This window comes from Terrapene carolina, unplaced genomic scaffold, assembly GCF_002925995.2.
Source record: "Terrapene carolina triunguis isolate 2854851 unplaced genomic scaffold, T_m_triunguis-2.0 Scaffold166, whole genome shotgun sequence".
NCBI lineage: Eukaryota > Metazoa > Chordata > Testudines > Emydidae > Terrapene > Terrapene triunguis.
In genome coordinates, this window is record NW_020664517.1 from 1,409,309 (window position 1) to 1,432,259 (window position 22,951).

The 22,951-nt window shown below is 53.4% G+C and overlaps 1 protein-coding gene across 1 annotated transcript in view; it reads left to right on the plus strand.

The window, feature by feature from the left end:
* LOC112115019 (conserved oligomeric Golgi complex subunit 4) overlaps positions 1-21,915 on the plus strand; it is a 30,437-nt gene extending 8,522 nt beyond the window's left edge. Inside the window, exons 6-19 of the mRNA XM_024211990.3 lie at positions 723-828; positions 2,528-2,685; positions 3,552-3,610; positions 6,269-6,402; positions 7,874-7,992; positions 9,480-9,646; positions 11,211-11,376; positions 12,850-12,912; positions 15,867-15,983; positions 17,447-17,539; positions 19,423-19,506; positions 19,923-20,024; positions 20,527-20,655; positions 20,977-21,915. Of these exons, the coding sequence (XP_024067758.1) occupies positions 723-828; positions 2,528-2,685; positions 3,552-3,610; positions 6,269-6,402; positions 7,874-7,992; positions 9,480-9,646; positions 11,211-11,376; positions 12,850-12,912; positions 15,867-15,983; positions 17,447-17,539; positions 19,423-19,506; positions 19,923-20,024; positions 20,527-20,655; positions 20,977-21,111 (1,632 nt within the window). The 3' untranslated portion in view covers positions 21,112-21,915. The remainder of the gene's footprint in view (positions 1-722; positions 829-2,527; positions 2,686-3,551; positions 3,611-6,268; positions 6,403-7,873; positions 7,993-9,479; positions 9,647-11,210; positions 11,377-12,849; positions 12,913-15,866; positions 15,984-17,446; positions 17,540-19,422; positions 19,507-19,922; positions 20,025-20,526; positions 20,656-20,976) is intronic.
* The last annotated feature ends 1,036 nt before the right edge of the window (positions 21,916-22,951 follow it).

The window sequence follows — 22,951 nt, forward strand, 5'->3', positions numbered from 1 at the left end:
ATAAAAACAAATTTTATATTTCCAAGATCACTGCTTTTATAATTTATACTCCGGTAAAGGAGAAAATCCCTGGAAATATTCTTTTTTAGGAGGGGGTTCATGAGACTTGACATTTTGGTGAAAGGGGTTCACAGGTTGTTAAAGTTTGGGAACCACTGAGCTAGGTGCAGTAGAGATTCCCATGGCCCTTCTTTTTGACCTTCTAGTCTTGGGGGCGGAAGGGCCTTGCTGCTACTTTCTCTTCACAGAAAGCACTTGGGGTGCCCCCCAGTGGTGTAAAGGGGAATTACAGTCAGGTACCCAGGTGCTGAAGGAAGCCAGGCTGTTCAACATTCATTTCATGTCCTGCAGCTCTCTGCACGGGGCGTAAGAGCCCTAGTGAATGGCATTGGGGGTATTTGCTAGGCTGCCTGTAGCTGAGTTTTCTAGAGGTGAGAAGCTAGGATTTGTCTGCTGTTTTAACAGTGGTTCCTGTTTGCATGGCACAGCCAAATACACCTGTCTCTGCTAGAGATGTAGACTGCCTTACCCCTGGGGTCCCCTCTGCCATCTGACCCAAAGCATTGACACCTGCTCTGTAAGGTCCATGTGTCTTGTCCTGCTGGTGGCAGCAGCAGATGTGGATAGAGGGAAGGGCTGCATGGGGCAGGAGGGCAAAAGTCTCCCTTGTGGGGGGGGCTCTGCCAGAACCATATTGACCCACTCCTTCCCCTGGAGTTTAGGTCGCTAACAAAGCCAAGGAGAACCTGTTACTGGTGATGGAGACGGACATGAGTGACCGTAGGGCTGCAGTCATCTTTGCAGATACACTGACGCTCCTCTTTGAAGGTAATTCCTCCCTGCACTGTTTGTCGGCTGGAAATCTTCCCCGATGGAAGGTGCCCAGACAATGTCAAAGCTCTCGTTTCTGGCTGCAGGAGGGCAGAACAGTGCCGTTTTCCTCTTGGTGGTGCTGGAATAAAGTACAAGGGTTGTCAGCCCGGTGACCCAGCTAGGTTGGAGTGCCGTCTGTTTCTGGCCAGCAGGGGGCATTGGGTCTGGAGCTCGCTCTTTGTTCAGTTTTGGCTGGCAGGAGAGGGACTTGCAAAGGACCAGCCTGGCTTCTCCTGGAATTTATCCTTCGCAGTCTCTCTCAGCCTAAGGGACTGAACCAGAGCCGGACTGGAAGAGTTGTAGAGCTCTGCCTTAGATAGTCAGCTGGATGTGAAGGGGCTTGGCGAACGGGGCGTGGAAGCTGCCCTTTTCTCTTCCTGCTCCCCCGAACAAATTGGTTAGTCGCTGAAGAGGTTTCCAGACGCACAGCTCCCCTGCCTCACCTGGCCAGATGAACAAATCCAGCCCGTAAGGCCAAAGAGCTGCTGTCCCTCCCTGGGCTGATCTCTTGGGTTGGGCTAAGGCAGCTCTTGCCCTCCTTGAGAGTGGAAGGCAAGGGAGTGGGATGTGTGCTGTGCTGTGGGCATCCCATCGAGGAAAGGACTAGAGTGTTCTGCTGTCATCCCACACTGCGCTACTGCCAAGCCACTCTCCTGTGTTTGCAGTCTTTGCTGCTGCTGACAGCCCAGCGTGTATCTTCTAGGCTTGCCTGGCAGTGGGGCGAGATGCAGGAGAACGCAGGGCTGGCTATCAGAGGGGCTGTCTGGGGAAGAAGAGCAGAGTTTGCCTTGAGATGAGTTTCCCAGCGCTAGAACTGTTCTCTTGTAGCATTACAGGTGTGTAGGTGATTGGACTCAGTCTTTGGCATTCAGGATCTGCTTTCGTGCTGGCTGTGAGAAGAGGTTTCTTCTCCAGTTGGCTTAGCTGGTGATTAGGGAGCTGCAGGCAAAGCTTTATACCTGGCGAGTGCGCTTGGTGGCCCACCTGCATCCAGTGCTGGCGGCATTGGCTGGCAGCCAGCGCGACGTGCCCTGCTGCTGGGGCTGGAGGAGGAAGCTGGGAGTGCATTGAGGCTGGCAGCATGGTTGAGGGGCTGGCCTGTCAGTCTCTGGGGCGGGGGTGGCTTGCCTCCCGGGAAGCGCTGCCTGCGAGTGGCTGCAAGGTATCCGCTGCAGCCCCCAGGCGCACGTATTGCAGTGGCTCGGTGAGAGCTAGCGCGAGTAGAAATAGCACCGTAGCCTGGACAGCGGCGGCACGGCTGAGCCATGCCAGGTACGTACCTCTGCTGCTGATGCCCAGCTGTGACAGTGCTGTTTATACTCCTACTGGCTCTCACCAAGCTACCGTCATGTGTATATCCAAGCAGGGGAATCGCACCCCTAGCTCGTAGGGCAGACCTAGATTGCAAAGGGAGAGAAGGTGGAGGGTTGAACATTGGGGAGGGAGAAGGGCACCCCAGGATGTAGGGGGGTGATGTGAGGATCCCACCAGCCTGGATTCTGAGCTGCACTTGGGGAGGTGCTGTGTGCCCCTTCCTACGCCCTAGATCAGGATGCCACAGCCCAGGTCTTAGTCAGGATTGGGCAATTGCCCTGCCTGGGGCTTCCTACCACCATTAAAGCCACGGAAAATTGCCACCGCTGTCTTCTGGCAGGAATCGCTCGCATCGTGGAGACCCACCAGCCCATAGTGGAGACGTACTATGGGCCAGGGAAGCTGTACACCCTGATCAAGCACTTGCAGGTGGAGTGCGACCGGCAGGTGGAGAAGGTGGTGGACAAGTTCATGACGCAGAGGGACTATCACAGGCAGGTGAGAGTGATGTACAGTGCAGACTGACTGGGCTGTGGCCTAGAGCCAGCTCTGAGCCTCATCCCCAGTGATTCTCTAGATCCCGTAATCCTTTGCAAATGGAGTGTGCTCCACGGGCCTCGTTGCTGGGCTCTGCATGGCCACGTGGGAAGCCTGGGCTTGGTACCTCACTTTCCAGGCCAGCAGGTTTGAGGCGGTACGCTCAGCCTTGTGAGGAGGGTGCCAACCCTCCAGGATTGAGTCTCCCAGAATTGGCATCGATCTCCCAGTGACTGTTGAAAGCAATCCAGGAGATTTCAATGGGATATTTTAAGAACATGACGTTATGTCATGTTGAGGGGGGAAAAATCTCCTGGAAGAGCTTCAGTCAGAGTTGGCAACCCCACTTGTGAATGGGTGGAAGGGACCTGGCTTTACTCCATCACTGCCCTGATGGATGACAGAGTCAGGAAGTGGGCATCCGCTCTTTGCCCTGAAGGGCAGCGGCCATGGGACATGAGTGGGGAAGTGAAGATGATCCTTTGGGGTTTGACTGGGTGAGCAGGAGAAATCCGGTGGGCGTTCTGAGCTAGACTGTGTCTCTGACTCTTTCAGTGATCCTCCTGCCAGCTACAGCCCTGCTGCTAGCTCTCATAGGCGCACACCTTTAGAGGCCATCTGCACTCGCTCTGCCTGGTCTAAGTCCCCACTGAGCCCCACAGTGAGTTCAGTTGCTGGGGAACGGGGCATGCAGGTGGGCTGGTTTTCCCGGGGACCTCCCTGTGCCAGCTGCTCTCAGCAGGATAGGCCCTATGGGGAACCTAGCGTGGGGTTAAGGGCGATGGCGGGCGGAGATGGTGATGGCTCTCCTCTTCTCACAATTGCAGTTCCAGCACGTTCAAAACAGCATGGTGAGAAGTTCAGCTACAGAAAAGATTGAACCAAGGTACAGAAAATAAAACACTAGCTGCTCTCTTCCTCCACGTTGTTCATCTGGCATTAATGCTGCTTCGCAGGTAGCTAGCACGTTCCATCAACCACCAAAGCATAAAATCCCCTTTGGTGTGTGTCCTTATTGCCCTTTTAGGGTCCATGCTTCTTTGTTCTGCTTGTTCATTACCTGAAGTATCAGACCTTGACTTCCCTGAAGGCCTCGGGATAGGACAGCACAGGAGGCTGATGCCCGATCTGCCGCTCTGCCGGCCCTCTCTGGTGACTCTTACAGCTGGGGTTAGTGAGCCACCATGGGGTGCTGTGACTTCCCACACAGCACGTCCATGGCAGAGCTGGAAGCAGAACTCTGGGCTCTGCACAGCGAGATTCTATTGCAACAGTTTCTCTCGAACGAACTGAAATACTTCGTTTCCCCGCTCATTATGGTCTTAAACTTGTCAGTTGCCCCAGATTAAAGCCATTGGCAGTGTACCCAGATACCACGCTGGTGCATGCCCTGTAAATACAGCTGAATCCTTCCCATGCAGTCGGACGTCACTTAGAGCACACACCAAGCTCTGCCATCTCTGAACAACACACCAACCTTGGTGTGTTTCTATAACTTAACTTCTTTATGAGGATAGTTTGTTGGCCTATGTCTCAGTGAGGCTAGATTGGCCTGAGGCTCAGCTCCCAACCTGGAGGAGCAGCTGTTTGTCCAGTCCCTCCTCTTGGGTGGCCCTCAGGTGTTTAGGCTCCCACCGGCAGAGTTCTCAGGAGCACTGGAAAACACAAGCCTTCCCACCATGTCAAGGTGCAGTCCCTGGGGAAGGCTAGAAATGCATGTAAAAAAATATACAAACATTTTTGTTTTTCAAACAATTTTTTTGTGATTGTATATGAGGATTTATTACACTCGCTGTGTGTAACCTTCTTCAGCAAGTCGCTGTGGAACTCGTTGCCAGGGGATGTTGAAGGCCAAAACCATACCTGGGTTCAAAAAAGAATTAGACAAGTTCATCATTGGGATAAGGTCCAGCAATGGCTATTAGCCAAGATGGTCTGGGACACAACCCCGTGCTCTGGGTGTCCCTAAACCTCTGACTGCCAGATGCTGGGACTAGACAACAAAAGATGGATCACTTGATAATTGCCATATTCTGCCCCTTCCCTTTGAAGCATCTGGCATTGGCTACTGTCAGAAGACAGGAAACTGGGCTAGATGGACCATTGGTCTGACCCAGCATGGCCATCATGTTCTTATTTTCTCTGGGCTTTAGCTTTCCCATCTGTAAAATGGGATGATAATATTTCCCGCCCATCAGGTTGGTGATGAGGCTTTGTGTAAGGCACTGTCTACATTTACGGTGGTGTATAGAGAACCTATACTGCACCTCCCTCCAGCATGGGTCAAAATAGCAGTGCAGATAGTGAGGCACGGCTTAGGTGAGTGAAGACATGCCAGACCCTTCGGGCACGGACCCTAGACAGCTCTCCAAATGCCCAAGCAGTGCCTCCCATGGCTACTCTGCAATTTTTAGCAGTGTAGCATCCCTGCTGCAGTGAAAGGCTCTGGCAGAGGGGGCAGCAGGGAAAGACTCCGGCAGCTCCCCATGCCAGCGCCTTTCACTGCCATGTGTAGTACACACCAGCACGGCTGCAGCCTGCTTGTCACTGCAGCATGTAGCTACACATCCCCTACGTGCTGCTGCCAGCGTAGACAAGGCTAACGTAATGTTTGCACGGAGATTTTGGATTAGTGATGAAAGGCTCAAGGAGTATCAATTTCCTTTTAAATTACACAAGAAGCTACCTTTTCTTTGCACACTCAATGTGCTGCTCTTTGCATGCAAGTACCATTGTGTGCTTCCTCACCTGCTGAATCCAGACAAATCCCTTGTTATTTGCAGGGGCAGACTAGCTCTTGCCAAGGGTTTGTAAGGAATGTTTGTATACCAGAGCATACATGGAGGGAGCAGTGTCCAGGAGATTCCAGCCCTGGCCGGGCAGAGATCACACCTACTGCTAGCTGGGTCTAGTATGGCTTCTGTCCCAGCCTATCAATGTTAGTCGCAGCCACCAACATAAAGAACGCTGTTCTTTAATTTTTTTTGCAGAGCTTTTTGATAAATCCATCCTTTGCTCCTTTTGTGCATTATACGTCAGGGTGGTTATTTTACACTGTAAACTGCTTGGGACAGTGACTGTCTTGTGACCCTGAATTTAATACCGATCATAATCCCTTTTGCTTCGGGACACAAGAAGTCTCTAACTGCTTGGGGATAGGAGAAACTTCCTCCTTGGGCACGGCCACTGTAGGTGTCTTGCACCTTTCTCTGAACTGTCTGGTGCTGGCCACTCTCAGGTGGCGCTCTGGACTGGCTGGACTCCTGGCCTGCTCCAGTCTGGCAGGTCCTGTGTGTTACTACCCCTAATAAAGTGGCCAGAAGCAGGTCTCCGCAGTCCTGAGCTCAGCGATGCATTTGAAAGTAAAGGGAATGGCGGGCTGTTCTGAGCCTCCTGCAGACGGCCATCTTGCAGCGCGTTGGCTCTCCCGGCTCCCTCGGGATGAGCATTCATGCTTCTATAGCGTGTGCTGCCTTTGGTTTAGGAAACCAGTGCCCTTCCTTTCCTGGGCTTGCTACATTGTTTCTCACTGTGCCCCTTGCAGGGAACTGGACCCCATTTTAACCGAGGTCACCTTGATGAACGCCCGCAGCGAGCTGTACCTCAGATTTATCAAGAGACGGATCGTCTCGGACTTTGAGGTGGGAGACTCCATGGCCTCGGAGGAGGTAAAGCAAGGTAATCCCTCGAACGCCAGTGCTTCTCTGGCTCCGTCTTTACAGCTCCTCAGTGGGGAGCTGGCTGGCAAAGAGCAGGCACTGCTGTGCAGCGGCTCGTTGAAGGCAGCTTCTGGGATAGCGCTCTGGAGGGCTGGACTGTGCGGCGTGGGGACCCCCATTTTCACAACAGCGTTTCATGCATCCAACCTCCTGCACAGTCTGACCCCTCAGTAGCACGTCTCTTGGAGCGTGTCCTCCTCCTTCACTGTTGGGAGACCAGAAGAGTGGTGTGCACAGGCAACCTGGCCCTCCTCTTCTGCTAGCTGGTTTGGAGTCGAGCTTTGACCTTCTGCTACTTGGTCTCCTTTCCCACAGCTAGCGGGGTTGCGTGTTGGACTTAACAAATGCAAAGGATGGACTCTCTCCCCCGCCCACCCAACGCAGGCGGATAGTGCCGTTGTTGAAATTTGGAGGTGACATCACATCGTGGTGTTGCCCTGGACCTCCTTTGGTGGGGGCTTGTCTTCTATCTCTCTCCCTCGCTGGCAGGTGCCTGGCATGCTTTGCATGCACTACCTTAGTTCTCTAAAACCGGGTTCTTAAATATTTGTGTAGCATGGACGGCAGCTGAAAGAGGGGAGAGCGTCTCCTGGACGCCACCGCTTTCTTTCATGGCTGCATGGGCCAGCTCCCGCTCGCATGTCTGTCCGTTGCGTAGTAGCTGGAAACGGAGGTGAGCCAGCAGCACGTGACCCACTCGCTCGCCGCAAACCCCAGTTTGGGAGCCATGGCACTAAAGCAAACAGCCCCCTTTTCAGTGTAGAATCCTTAAGGTAAAGAAATCTCTCCCTGAGCAGAGCGAACATCGATACACGTGGGCTAGAGAGCTGGGGAAGGGAGCAGGAGCCTGGGAAGGGGTGAGGAATTGAAATGACGGGCTCGTCTGGTGTCTTAATCAAGGTCATGGCTAGCTTTGATTTCCACTCCTATCCCGCTGGGTGCTTAGTGTCACTGCTGGAGTCCTGAGGAGCCGTCATTGACACCTTGCGCTTTCGAGGCCCCACAGCCATAGCTATCATCTTCCCCGCTGCGGTTGGGGTGGGCCTCCCGTTGGAGCTCATCTCTCCCTCAGGAGGAGCAGCCGACGGATGAGATCCATGGTTGTCCTTTGCCCAGTAACTAAAGATGCTGCTTCTGCAGCTGGCCCAGCTTCTCTCCGCTCGGGCAGTGCAACTGCAGTTGGCATGCCAAGGGGCCTTGCCGGGTGCTGGTACAGGATCCATCCAGAGGCCGCTTGGCAGGGCTGTCAGCTGCTCTTTGCAGCACAGTTCCGACACACGCTTCGTTCACGGCAGCAGGGTTTGTACAGTGTGGGCCTCTCGGGTGCCATCCAGGCAGGTAGCTGCTGCCCCTCTAAGGAGCTGAGGCGGCCGTGGGAAGTGCTTTCGGGTGCTCAGGCACTGGTGGTGATTCTGCCTTGCACTCTGTAGCGCATCAAAAGTCTTTGGACAAGCTCCTGAACAACTGCCTGTTGAGCCGCACCATGCAAGAGCTGATTGGCTATTACATCACCATGGAGGAGTACTTCATGCGGGAGACTGTCAACAAGGTAGGCCCTGCGGTACTGCGTCCTGGGTAGCCTGGGGTGGGGACCGGGCCTTGAAATCCACAGGGGATTAAGGAGGTGGAAGCCTGTGGTTCATGCTGCTCCACGGTCCTGCTGAGCTCCCTGCCACAAGTCGTGTATGGGGATTCCATTCGTTCCCCTGCCCCCTTTCAGCAAACGACCTCTGGGGCGCTCACTGGGAACAATTTCACATGAACAATGTACAGAATTAATTGAAAAACTCCTTTCTGCACTTCCCAGCCCAATGTCCCCTAAGGGCGATCTGTCTAGCTGAGGCTTGCAACCGGACACCCCCACGCACATGAGCTGGTCAGACTCGGTAGGCTTCGCAGAGTTGCACCTGGCCACAGCTGCCGAAGGAAACCCCAGAGCACTGCTGGAGGTGCTGTTGGGGGCAGTCTTTCCTTGGAGGCAGTAGGAGTCCAAGGGTGGCTTAAGGCGTTGCTGGGCTGATGGGGTTTAGAACCAGGGTCCTGCCCGCCTGGGGCTGTTAATCCCCTGGCACCTCTTGCTAGTGTAGGAGTGTTAACCTTGTTGTCCTGGCCAAGTTCTAACTTGGGGGATGACTCCACTGACCTGGATATCCTGCAGTGTCAGCCACGCTCGGATCCTTAGCTTCCTGTCCTAAGCGCTCGCTGTGCGCTGTTGAACAGCTCCAGGCAGCACGGGGGTGGATGAAGTGACTCCTGTGTGCAGAGCTTGTGACGTGCTGGCTCCTTGTGTTGAAAGCCATTCTAGCCGTGTACGGCGCTGCTCCTCAGGGTGCCTTCCCACGCGCCGCCATGGAGCGTGCCGCGCCAAAGGACCCTTAGCCAGGAATGGACGTTACGATGCTTGCTAACGTGACATAACAATGAGTTTCAGGTACCCCAAGCTCCTTTCTTGGCCCGTGCAGTGCAAAAGACTCTTCCGTCACATGGTGACAAGCATGTATCTGGAGGGGGATGATGTAAGCAGGTTGGGTTTGATCCCTATGAGACAGATTGTGTTAATAGATAGACCCCCCCCAGCCTGGCTCTGAGTTTTATCAGCAGCGTATTGTGTTGCTGTGTGGATGATTGACATCAGGGCCCGAGGTCCCTGGCTGGGTGTGCTGTAGGGAGGCAGTGTGCTGGCTGGGGAGTGGCGCTCTCTGAGCCCGTGGGGTGGGGGTGGAAGAAGGGGCGTCCTGGTGATCTTCCCTGTTCCACCATTGAATATTGAGAACTAACAAATGGGGCTGTACCCACAGACACTCTGCTGCTTAGGCTTGGAGATGTGCTGCTCGAGTGGGGCTGGGAGGGCTCGTTGCCCCAGGAGGGTGGGTGGCAGCCTGCAGGAAGGGGGAGCTGTGCTTGGGGCTGGATGTTTTTTTGAGCCGTGCAGCCAAAGGTGAACCTGAGCCGCTCAGCGAGCCTATCTCAGTCACTTCCGGACCTGCTGGTCCTTTACCCGCTGCACTCATCGCTGTGAGTTTTCTTTCCCTTCAGGCCGTTGCTATGGACATGTGTGAGAAGGGTCAGCTGACCTCCAGCATGGTGGATGACGTCTTCTACATTGTGAAGAAGTGCATCGGGCGTGCCCTGTCCAGCTCCAGCATAGATTGTCTCTGTGCCATGATCAATCACTCCACTACCGAGCTGGAGTCCGACTTCAGGTAATGGGGCAGGCTGCCTGCAGGCGTCTCTGGGGCTGAGTGCTGTCTCCGAGTCCCCCAAAGGGCACATGGAAGGATGGGGGGATGAGAGAAAATATACACTATTTATCAGAAATGGCCATAACTGATTTCCCCCCTTATTCGGATCTGGTTTTGTTGCGTACTTAGCAAACACAGTGTTTGTAATAGGATGGTGTTTCCTGCATGTAGAACCTCTGGATTCCCCATGCTTCTGGCTTCAAGCATATCTCTTCTCTGGGATATGCCATGTGAAAACAGGCCCCTTGGATCTGACCAGGGCCTGGTAGCCTTGGTGGGGCGAATGGGTGCAAAAGCCTCAGACCAAAAGTCCTCCAAAGGGCTGAAAGGAAATCTGTGTAGTACTTATACCTGTTTTCCTGCACGACTGTACAGTCTGTGCTGGGCCACTCGCAGGCATTCACCTTAGAGCTCCACATGGCAGGTGAGGTTCCCTGGGGCCACTTTAATGCAGTGACTTGAGTGGCTGCCTGATGCTTTTGAACAAGGGGCATGTGGGTACAGAAATCAGCCTGTGCCTGTTTTGCATCCCAAGATGGCAGTAGCCAGAGCGAACACAGAAGTGACTGCTCTCAACAAGCTACTGCAACCAGCCCATTTGGGTGAGAGCTTGGGAAGGAGGCATTTTGGCTGGATCCCTGGATGCTGGGCAGTGGACTTTGTGAGGAGCAGAGCGATTTGGCAGGGTTCTGTTTGCCATGCCTAGATCCCGGCTCTTGACTTGAGCAGAAGGGAACTGTTGACCAATATTTGCTAGGCTAATTGTTCTATATCTGTGTCTATCACTTTATTCACACCTGGCATGGTAATAAGCATTGAGCACACAATATCAATATAACGTTATATATCTCTTTCTTGTGGTTACATGGCCTGACTTCGACTGTGTTCTGTAATCCTGTTCACTTCTGCTATGTATCCCATAATGCTTTTGCAACGCTGAAGTCCACTTTGGCTTTAGAAAATAAGAAAGTTGTCAAAGGCAAAATACATTAATGTTCTGCCCAGTACAAGCTAGGGAGGTACCTTCTTGGACCAGTACCTGGAATGCTGGTATCCACAACAAAGCTAAGGAAGGAACAGAACTACAAGTTAAGGAACTGGGAGGAACTGGTGGGCTGGATTTTAGTGACATATAAAGAGTTTTGTAATTTGTAAAATCATCCTAGAAATACTCCTAGCTGAACTGTGCAACTTTGGAAGCAAGCCTTCTGTGTAAGTGAATTCAACAATGCTGCACGAGTCGGCTTCCCAGAAATTGGTAGCATATTGAACCTTTTTTCTGGTATTAAAGTATCATTGACTTTTAGCAGTTAACCTGTCCTGATATTGGTCTGTTGAGTGCATTTTACAGCGAACCAAAGCGTGGTCAAGGAGCAGACTATACGATTTCCCAGCAGAACTGGGCCATGTTAATTCTCATATGTTGTTCCCAGGGTGAGTCGTGGCCAGAGGGCTGGGCTTGTGCAACTGGGCCTGGCCTGATGCTTCTCTGTCCGCCTGATTGGCTTGCTCTGTCCACCCCCAGGGAGGTTCTGTGCACCAAGCTGAAGCTGGGCTTCCCGGCCACCACGTTCCAAGACATCCAGAGGGGGGTGACCAGTGCGGTGAACATCATGCACAGCAGCCTGCAGCAGGGCAAGTTTGACACCAAAGGCATCGAAAGCACCGATGAGGCCAAGCAGTCCTTTCTGGTGGGTTACGTGCAGGCTTGGATGGAGGGGAGGGCAGGCGGCAAGGGCAGAGGGCCTGGAGAATGTGAGGAAAGGGAGATGCTTGAATATCTAGTGTTCTAGGAACAAGAAAGTCTGTCTCCTGGGCTTGAGTGATATGACCATGGCCTGAGAGCCAGGATGGGGGCAGGGTGACCTCTGACTCCTGGTAGAAGGTTGATGCTGCATCTCCCAAACCATTCCTCCCTGGATACTTAGCCAGGCAAGATCCTCCAGTCATCCCACAAGCTGCGTGTTCCCCTTGGAAAGTGGGTCTGCTCTGCGCTGAGCTTAGCATCGATGCCCCGCAGAGAGGCATTGGGAGGGGGCCACTTCCCCCGGGGGGAACTCTTGCACAGAAGAATTGCATGGGATGAATGAGCTCTGCTGATACGACGAAAGGGTTTTCATCACAGGCGGCCACTGCGCTTGGAGTGTGAGAGCCGCTCCGTTGTCTTCTCTTCACGTAGTGCTACAGCTGGCCGTGTTTCAGGGGTCAGAGCCTGGAAGTCAACTTTACAGAGCAAGAAATGTGAGGCCACCTCTGTCGCCTCCGCGGCTCTCTGCTGCTTCCCTCCCTCTGGAGGAGCACTGGCTAGATCTCAGGACACCTATGCACCCACCCACGCATGCCCTACACATGCATATGGGAGACTGCACTGTTTGACTGGTTTCCTGATCCAGCACTGAAAGGGTTTCCCACTGATGGGACATCCTTGATGCCAAGCAGACCTCAAGTGAAGTCCCTTGACTGGCAGCAGTGGTGATGGCTGGCACGGACCTGTGTGCCCTGTCTGCCCCCGGCAGCACTATGAATGCATAGCAATGAGGAGGCTATGCAGGTGGTTCATTGTGCTTGGAGGAGAGAAATCAAAGGCGTGAGTGAAGGGAGGGTGCAGGGCCGATCGCTTTATTTCATTACACTCTTGGTGACAGGGCTCTGGATTTCCTGAAGCAAAGTACTTAAAATGTCAGTGCTCCTGCCGGAGTCCCTCATTCACCTGTCAGCCTGGCTTGTTTTCCTGTCTCCAGGAAATCTCAGCATCGCACTGACATTTACTTCAACAGGTGAAGAGCAAAATGTCACCACTGCTGATGTTTTAATGAGGATTGTCACAGGGCAGGAGAATTTCTGCGCTCTCCTGCCTGCCCATCAGTGACTTGCTTTTCACCACCGCTTTCCTGGACTTTTACTTGTGTGTAAGCAGCTGGCTCTGGGCGTTCCCAACCCAGAGTGTTCTCTGTGATGCTGCCGCAAAAGCAGTGCAAAACACAAGGGTGGGACTTCCTGCGGGAATGAGGCAGAGAGCTGTCACTCAAACACTTTTATATATAAAACAGTAGTGGGGGGAGGGTAGATCGGACATCACTGGAAACGTATTGTGTCTTCTGCACTTACCTATTTGCAGTTGACTTACTGTGCAGTTCCATTATGCTCCTTCCTCTTTGTTCCAGGTAACCTTAAACAATGTGGAGGTCTGCAGCGAAAACATCATGACCCTGAAGAAGACTTTGGAGGTAATGTCTGGCATCTTTATTGGCTTCCTATAATCAGCCTTACAATCAACTCCCGTCCAGCTGGGTACATTGTAGGGGTTTCTGTTGTGGAATGAATGCTCGTAGCCTCCTGTGGTCTTGGCCTTACTCGACTTTTAGGGATCTTATTTAACCTCAGGTGACCTGTCCTGCTAGTTCAAATAGATTGGTAGAAAAAAATGGGCTGGATGGGACCACTATCAATTACTTGAGTCCATCCACCTACCTCCTGGCAGAATAGATGTAATTATCCCTAATGAATTTCCAAATTTTCTGTGAGGCTGAAGCCTTCATTGTTTACAGGGACGGCGATTTGTTCCCTGTTCTCGTTTTATACTTAAATCTTCCTGTTGTGGAGCCATTACTACACGTTCGACCTGTATCTAATGAGAATATGCTCATTCGCATACAGCTTTTACGTCTGAACCTCTTTCCTTTTGACTGTTCTGGTTTTAACCTTTCTTTATCGCTCTCATTTTCCAAGGCCAGGTCTACACTACAGACCCAGCTGTGTCGCTCAGGGATGTGAGAACGCCACACTCCTGAATGACATAATTATATCGATCTAACCTCTTGTGTAGACAGTGCTGTGTCTGAGAGCTGCTCCCGTCTCTCGGGGAGATGGCTTAAATACACCAGGGGGTCTCAACCTTCATTGCACCGCGACCCCCTTCTCACAACAAAAATTAGTACACAACCCCAGGAGGGGGGGCCAAAGCCTGAGCCTGCTCAAGCCCCACTACCCTGGGCAGGGGGGCCAAAGCCTGAGCCCCACAACCCCTGGCAGGGGAGAGGGGACACAGCCGAAGCTCAAAGGCTTCAGCCCCAGGCAGGGGGCCTGTAACCTGAGCCCTGCCGCCAAGGGCTCGGGCTTTGGCTTTAGCACTGTGCCCCAGCAAGTCTAAGCCAGCCCTGGCAACCCCATTAAAATGGGGTCACGACCTACTTTGGGCTTCCAACCCACAGTTTGAGAAGCCCTGAACTACACTGATGGGAGACGCTTCCCTTGTCTTCCGCTGTAGCTCTGTACATGTAGACAAGCCCCAAATCTCCAATACCATTTCTGCTGATCACCTTTGAACTCTGTTCAGTTTACCTCGTTATTTTTAATAATGACTTATCTCCAAACTCATTTTGTCCTGACTACCTATATGTGGTAGCCCAGTGGACTAACCAGAAGAAAATACTGTCCATACACACACAGACTCTTGGAAAAAATAAAAAACCACCAGCCATGAGAACCTGATTTTTTTTTTTTTAAAGGGGATTCAGCTCAGCTGCTAAATTAATACCTAGTGTCAAACCAGAGTGACTGCTGTCCGAAGCATGTAGAAGACCTAGCCCATGCCTTGCAGAGCTTATAGTCTAAATAGATGTGATCCAACCAGCTGATGCCAGAAAGACTGTGGGTGGGGCCGTGGGAAGGGGGACAAGTTACGAAAAACTTGTGGTTGGTTAGAGTTGAGCAGGTATCTTAATGGTTCTTAAATTAGCAGGGGTTTATTTTCAGTAGGTGTTAATACTAATCCGTATTTTTATTATTGGGGTGCGTGTGGGGTTGCAGTTGGGGAGGGAAGTAGTGGAAAAGGGCAGCGATTGAGGGTGTAGAGTGGGGAAGTAGAAGCTGGGGGGTGGACGAGGGGGAAGAAGGTGGTCGAAGAACCTGATTTGCAGACACAATTGAGTAACTGGATTTGCCAGTGCAAACAAAGCGCATGCAGACTTGTGCCTGCCCAAATCCAGAGACTGGTGTTGAAGATCGGGTGCTGAGACTCTGCCAGCTGGGGAAGACAGAAATTCTCCATCTGTTACGCCATTTGGGGCAGGGACTGTCTTTGTTACGTCTGTACAGCTCCTAGTACAGTGAGGTGCTGCTCCATGATGGGTTCCAGGGTGCAACTGCAAAATAAATAAATATTAGTGCTCATCCCATTTCTGGTAGTGTTGGGCTGTTTACGTTCATCCCAGTAAAAGAGACTTTCACGCTGGGACTTGTCCTTTTCCGAAACCACGGTTGAATGGACTGAAATCTCTCCTCTGGCCAGGCCAAGGGCTAGCTTGTCAGCGTTCGGTTAGACCTGGTGAAAATGCTAAGGCCTGGTCCACACTAACCCCCCACTTCGAACTAAGGTACGCAAATTCAGCTACGTTAATATTGTAGCTGAATTCGAAGTACCTTAGTTCGAACTTACCGTGGGTCCAGACGCGGCAGGCAGGCTCCCCCGTCGATGCCGCGTACTCCTCTCGCCGAGCTGGAGTACCGGCGTCGACGGCGAGCACTTCCAGGATCGATTTATCGCGTCTAGACAAGACGCGATAAATCGATCCCAGAAGATCGATTGCTTACATCTGGACCAGGAAGTAAGTATAGACGTACCCTAAAAGAACCTCCAGCCCTTGTTTCTCCATCTGTGACACGGAGATCATTTCCCTAGGTCTTGGATTAGAGGGAGCCAGGTGGTTCCAACTCTGTCTGTCTAGTGCCACGTTTCCTGCTCCATTGTAGTCTGTTTCCACGGCAGCGGCATCGTTCTCAATGGTTTTCTTGTGACATCTGTTGTCCTCCCCTTTCCCATTTTTCACCAAGTCCAGTCAAGGGCTTGTCTGGGCACATGGCTTTTGACACCCGTACAACATGTCCAATCCCCTTCAGCCTCTCTCCTCGAATCACTCAATGCCTCTCTGGCCTCTTGGCCGGTCCTTTGTAATACAGCCGCATTAGTTACGTTATGGCACCAAGTGTTCTCCGCAAGCAGCGGGGGGGGGGCGGGGGTTCTTTGTATGACCGTAGCAGGGTCCCGTTGTGCTGTGTGCTGTACAAACACAGAGTAAAAGCTGATCCCTGCCCCAAAGAGCTGACAATCTGCTAGGCCAGTGCAGAGCGCTCCAAGTGTCCCATAGCACTTAGTCTGCGTATGGGTGTGTCTTTCCCACAGAGCGACTGTGCCAAGCTGCTCAGCCAAGGCTTTGGGGGCGAACAAGCCGAAGCCAAGATCGACAGCTGCCTCGCCGACATGGCTGCCGTGTCGAACAAGTTCAGAGATCTGCTGCAGGTGAGCTGTTTGCCGTGCGTGTGGTGCGCTCCGGCTGCCGCAGCCACTCGGCTGGCTGAGACCCATCCACAAATGGGAGATCAGCAGCCCAGGGCCTGTGCCAGCTCTGGCTCGGAGTCCAGCCCAGATGGTGTGGAGGGGGGGTAAGCATTGATCGTACGCTGAGTAACAGCGATGCCTCCTGGCTGGGGAGGGATAAGCTCTAAAGGCGAGCTGCGGAGCAGAAGGAATGTGGTTCCCCTTGCTGCTTTGTGCTGAGTGGTGGTGCTCTCGCCAGGTAAAGGTGCAGTATTTTAAAATTAGAACCGTGAGTTCAGATCTTCCCTTCTCCCTCTTTGGGGGGAACCTTGGCAAGACCTTCAGCGGGTATGTCTAAGGATGGCATCTGAGGAGCTCTTGCCATCCCACAGGTGTAATCCAAGAACCAGCATCTCTCTTCCCCTATCGAAATATCCAGCTTCCCCTTCTCTCAGTGGGTAGCTGCTGCTAAGGCTACAATCTCATGTCCTCCCGCGAGTTTGCCAAAGAGAGGACGAGGGAGGCTTAATGTTTGGGGTATGGAAGCCAAGCAGCAGAGAACTTGGTTTGAGCAAACCCTGAGGCCATCTTTCGCCTTGTGAGAGGAGCGGGGAGAGCAAACGCGTTTTCTCTTGCTTTGCCATGCACCGTCCCCAGCTCGCGTTGAACCTCTCCTGCAGGCGGGCTCCTAGGCTCATGGCTAATACTGAAACCACGCAGGAAAGTCGTCTTTCGTCTGCTGCTAACCCAGTCTTGTTAAAGCTGGGTGGGAAGCAATGGAGCTCCCATGCGGCCTGAGTCACAGATCTCCCCTTTCAGTGGAAAAGGGCAGCTGCCGGCAGCAGACTCCGAGATGCCAGTTGTAATTAAAAACTTCCACCAACTGCCTGGTGAGACGCTTCTTGCAGAGCGACCCCGCGTGTCCCCTGAGCCAGGCAGGGAGACCCTTCACGAGCGCTCTAGCCTTGCAGCTACCAAGGCCTTACCTAGGCCACCAACGGCCACCACTCCCAAGCTGCTGCGGGTGTGACGTGGAACTACTGCTCCCCGGGAAAGCGGAGTCACTGCGACGACAGCTAGCTCTTCTCGGAGCTTTTCCTGGTGGGGGGCTTTGGAATCTGGCCATGGCTGCCTCCTTGCCCTGTCTGGCCCTGAGCAAGCAGAAGGCCGCGTCAGTCAGTGGCCTTCCCCCTCTCACCTTGGGGCTAGAGCCTCACCTGGCTCCTGTGCACGGCGCTTGGCATCCAGACTCCTGGGTTCCATTCCCATCTCGACTTGCTACCTGATCCTACACAAGTCTCTCTCCAGGCTTCGTCCCCCCCCTGGAGATCATACTCCCCTGGCTCACGGGGCAGACTCCGGGGAGGGTGAGAAGAGCAGGTGCATGTTCGTTGGAAACAAGGCGTGCTCAGTCATTTGCCGGGTCCTCTTCCTCTCCTCCCCAGGAAGGACTCAGTGAGCTGAACAGCACAGCTGTCAAACCACAGGTGAAACCCTGGATCAACCTCTTCCTTTCGGTCTCCCATAATATCGAGGAGGTAAGCCTCACCTTTCTCTGCTCCCCAAGCATCCAGCTCCGTAGGGCTCTGCACCTGTAACGGCGGGGAGGGGTCAGAGGGACAGGCCTGGCTCACTTCCCAAAGATCTTCCCTGCTGTTACCTCAGCATGGCCAGGCAATGAACTCCTTGGCTGTCCAAGGACCACCCGTGGGACTGAAACTTAGAATATGGGACCCCAGGAAAACTTGGTGAGGGGTGCAGAATGCTGCACTGTCAGGGACCTTTCCTATCCCAGTGTCACAACTCAAGACTTCTCATGCCAGTGACATAGTTCTGAAAAGCATCATACTAGCTGGTTTGTGTGGGATGGGTAAATTTTGGCATGAAGGAATATCTGCTCCCCACCCCTGGAACGTCCCTTAGGATGCTCTACACTGGTGCCCGAGGGGCTAACTCTGTGGGTTGTTGCTTTAAGTAGCTGTACTAGATTAGACCATTGGTTCAGGTAGTCCTGCATCCTTGCCTTGTATCTGATACTTCAGAGCAAGGCAGAAATGCCTTGCTGGTAACACACCTGGTCAAGTTGTGCATTGGAGTACATGCAGATTATGGCATAGAAAGAACACTTATAAAGTTTGTGGACAATACCAAGCTGGGAGGGGTTGCAAGTGCTTTGGAGGATAGGATTAAAATTCAAGATCATCCGGAGAAATGATCCGAATTAAATAGGATGAAATTCAATAAGGACAAATGCAAAGTCCTCCACTTAGGAAGGAACAATCAGTTGCACACAAACAGAATGGGAAATGACTGCCTAGGAAGGAGTACTGCAGAAAGGGATCTAGGGGTTATAGTGGATCACAAGCTAAATATGAGTCAACAGTGTAACACTGTTGCAAAAAAAGCAAACATCCTTCTGGGATGTATTAGCAGGAGTGTTGTAAACAAGACACGAGAAGCAATTCTTCCGCTCTACTCCACGCTGATTAGGCCTCACCTGGAGTATTGTGTCCAGTTCTGAGTGCCACATTTCAGGAAAGATGTGGACAAATTAGAGAAAGTTCAGAGAAGAACAACAAAAATCATTAAAGGTCTAGAAAACATGACCTGTGAGGAAAGATTGAAAGAATTGGGTTTGTTTAGTCAGGAGAAGAGAAGACTGAGAGGGGACATAACAGTTTTCAAGTACATAAAAGGTTGTTACAAGGAGGAGGGAGAAGAATTGTTCTCTTTAACCTCTGATGATAGGACAAGAAGCAATGGGCTTAAATTGCAGCAAGGGAGGTTTAGGTTTGACATTCGGAAAAACTGACAATTAGGAAGGGTGGTTAAGCACTGGAATAAATTGTCCAGGGAGGTTGTGGAATCTCCATCATTGGAAGTTTTTAAGAGTGGGTTAGACACACATCTGTCGGATGGTTTAGATAAGAGTTAGTCCTGCTGTTAGTGCAGGGCTGGGCTAGACAACCTCTGGAGGTGCCTTCCAGTCCTACGATTCTGTGATTCTATGTGGAGGGAGGGGGGAATCCCAGGCAATCCGTTTATCCCCCGAAGCATGGCCTTAGATCATCTTGAGCGTGCACAGCTACTATCTACCTAGCCATCTGCGAGTGCTGGGCCCAGGTCAGGCGTGCCCTTGTCCTTTCTCCTGGCCTCTCCCAAGCAGGGGGACAGATGAGCACGAAAAGACTCTTCCTTTAGTGCAAATAACTTGGGCATTGTGGGGCCTGCTAAATCTTGCAGGCCAGATAAAGCTAAGCAGAGAAACTGTGGAGGACTTGATGCAGTGCAGCAGGGACGTCAGACCCATTAGGACTGCTGTAGCTCCAGCAGGTTCTCCCAGTCCTGCCAGAGTGCGGCTCTTCGCAAGCCAGGGGTGCTGGGGATCAGTAATTAGCCCTGCGTTCTGCTCCAATGCTAGGAAGAGTTCAATGATTATGAAGCCAACGACCCATGGGTGCAGCAGTTCATCATCAACCTGGAACAGCAAATGGCAGAGTTCAAGGTGAGTTGTCCTGAGCACCAATAACCTAACTGAGGCTTTGGGCCAGTCGTGCCCAGCGGCGCGGCATGGCCTGACTGACTCCCTGCTCGGGTGGGTGATGGACACAGTCCTCCCCTCATTGCTCCTGCTGTTTAAAAGAACCCAAAGAACCCCCTTCGCGTTGATTCTCCAGCGCTGAGCCCTCCCCGAGAGGTCAGTGAGCCTCACACCTGCGGGTGTTCCCAAGTCCTGGCGCCCCAGGCCTGACCGCTGAGCCGTTGTGGGTTGGTTTGGCGGGTTTGGCTCTGCTCTTTAAGCACGCCCATTAGCACCGTACATGTGGCTGTTCTCACTGACTCCAGGCCTTTCACTGGCGCTGGTTTCGGTTGACTTCTGCCCAGTGGCTGCAGGACAATGACGTGGTTTTCTGTCCCCAGGCTGGGCTCTCGCCCGTGATCTACGACAGCCTCAGCAGCCTGACCACCAGTCTCATTGCCATTGAGCTGGAGAAGGTGGTTCTCAAATCTACCTTCAGCAGGGTAAGCAGACGGCTGTGTCCTCCCTTCCTTGTGCAGCAGCCGCCGGATTCACGGCAGGCCCGGGAGAGTCCTGCCTTCGCCCCTCTCCTACCCTAAGAGGGGTGGGGAGGCTGGGCTAGAACTCGCCGTAGAGCCGTTCCCGCGCCGGCAGTGCCACTGAGCTTCCGGCTACCCTGCAATTCCAGCCTTCGAAGCTAAAGCTTCGGTTTTCCTCCCCACTCAGTGACCCCAGTGCTTGTGTCTAGACTTAGCCAGCTCAAAAGAGTCCCAATTGGAGCGAACTGTCAGGGGAAGCTTTGGCAGTGGGGCTAGGGAGACCTTGCAGCGAAACAGGCGTTGGCGCCTGAAGTGTCCGGCTATAAGCCACTGCCTACTTTCCAGCCCCAGAGCACCATGTTCCATGGAATTCTTCCCTCTCCTCACCTGTCATGACATCTGTGAGATGCAAAGCCATGTGCCCGTGGAACGTGGAAGAGTAACACGGTTTGCTTGGTGTGCTCAGCTTGGTGGCCTGCAGTTTGATAAGGAGCTGAGATCGCTGATAGCCTATCTCACCACCGTGACCACGTGGACCATCCGGGACAAGTTTGCTCGTCTTTCCCAGATGGCGACCATCCTCAATCTGGAAAGGGTGAGCTCTCCTCTGACTCTGTGCTGGGGGTGGTAGAATGATCAGCAGCAGCTTCTTCCCAAGCCAGCCTCCACAGAGGTCTCCTAGGCTCAGCCCGGTTTTGCAGCCCCCAACGCGCCCCCCCCCCCATGCCTGCTGTTCCTGCAGCACTTGCTGCTGGGGGGGAGGGGGGTAGGTGCAGGAACTTAGACCTTCTGCCCACCCATCGCTCCCACCCCATGCTCTGGAGTGTCTGATCTTCCATGTAGTTGGAGCTGGAGAGTAGAATGGCATATTCATGTGTTGTCGTCTCCCACAGCCTGACTTTCTTTCTTTCTCCAGGTGACAGAGATCCTGGATTATTGGGGCCCCAACTCAGGCCCCCTGACCTGGCGCCTCACCCCAGCAGAGGTCCGTCAGGTGCTGGCCCTCCGAATCGACTTCCGCAGCGAGGACATTAAGAGGCTGCGCCTGTAGCTGTCACACTATCTGCAGCGCCTGGACGTCCTCGGATGCGCTTCATAGTGTGAACGTAGCAACCCCTGGGGCACGTCCTCGTGCTTCCAGCACTTGCTGCAGCAGGACTGTGACAGGCCCAGGGGTGGCCGGCTGGCTCTGTCAGCCACCAACCCGGTGATGACTCTAGTGCTGCTCCCCAGTGCCCCACACACGGCTTTCCTGGTATGGGAGACCTGGACTCGAGAAGGCCCAATGCAGCCCATTGCCCTTCAGGGAGCAGAGATACGGCGGCCGTGCAATCGCCCATGTTTTCGAGCAGTGGCGTTCCAGCAGGGCTCCTCACTGAGGTGCCCTCCCCCATGACACTAACACTAAAGGATCAGGCTGTTCTGACAGAGGGTTAGAGCTTGCTCATGCCTTCCTCTGCTCGCCTTCCTGTCTCATGACAGGTTCTGTGGAGTACGTGGCTGCAGTTCCAGATGCTGCCCCATGCGGTGACTCAAGCACCGGTGACCTTGTGCAGCCCTCCACAAACCATTGGCTCCGAGTCCATGGTTGCCCTGGCCCCCCAGGGGTGTAATCCTGGCGTTCTTCCCCCTGCAGTGGTGATAGTTCACAGCTCAGCTGCTGGAGTTCCAGGGGCAGGCCCGGAGCTGTCTCCTGGGCTAGTTCTTCAGGCTGGGGCCTAAGTGGGGATTGTCTGAACTTCACCCTGGGGCTGCTGAGGGTCAAGTCCCTTCCGGAATCAGGGCTCTGGCTCCTCTTGTACCTGTTGACACTGTGCGGCGAGGCGGTGAATAAAGATGGAGGAGTGGGGAGTAACGTTCCTCCGGTGACGTGTGTTCCGGGCTGGGCGAGCGTACGGCCAATGGGAGCTAAGGCCGGAACCTGCTGCAGGCTCCTTCCCTACCTACAGTGTGGTGAACACTTGTCCATCTGCCTGGTGCCGAGAGCACAGAGGTGGCACTGGGCTCGTCTAAGTGATGCTGAATGTGCACTGCTTAGCCTAGTCCCATGCTAGCCTCGTCTCCCTACCGTGCAGCTAGGCTGTGAGATGCTCTCAGCCCTCCCCGGGTGCAGATGCGCTCTGCCTCTCTGCAACGCCTTGGGCTCCAGCTGGGTGGGCTGAGCTGCCTCCAGCCCAGGGCTCTGCTGGGAGGGAAGAGTGACAGCACACTACTGGGGGGGGCCTTTCATGTACGGGAACAGTGGACTCCCACGGAGGAAACGCTCAGCTCTTGGTAGTCAGAGAAAGGGTGGGGGGGGGAGCAATGACTCACCACAAACTCAAAGCTTTCTGTAGTGTTCAGGGACTTGACTGCTGCTGGAAGCCAGGCCCGCCCTCCCAGGCAGCACTGGCCCGTCGCAGAGGATCCCCACACGCCCCGAATCGGCAGTGATTTGGGCTGCCCCAGGGAATGTTCAGCTAGAATGTGGAGGCTGGGCTTGGCTCCTGCACGGCTATGAACACGTCTCGAAGCATGCGGGACCATTCACCGTCCTGCTCGACCGGGCATGAGTCATCCAACGGGCTTTGGGGTCTGATCCTACTGGCAATAGGAAAAGCGGCTGCACTAATCTGTTCTCAGGAGAAGGCTCAGTGCAGGAGATACCAGCAAATCAAGCCTTAGTCACCATTCCCACGGCCCCAATTACTGCCATCTGCAGAAAGTCCATATAGAAATACAGGTACACAACCCGAGCAGCTGCGGTGGTCATCTCCGCTGGACAGAGGCTTAGGAGGATTAGTTTTTTATCGGCAAACGTTGAAACATTGATTTCATTGTACGTACAAATAGATGAAAAACAATTTCAGTCAATGATTGAAATGTACGGATAGGCCAGGGGTGGGCAGACT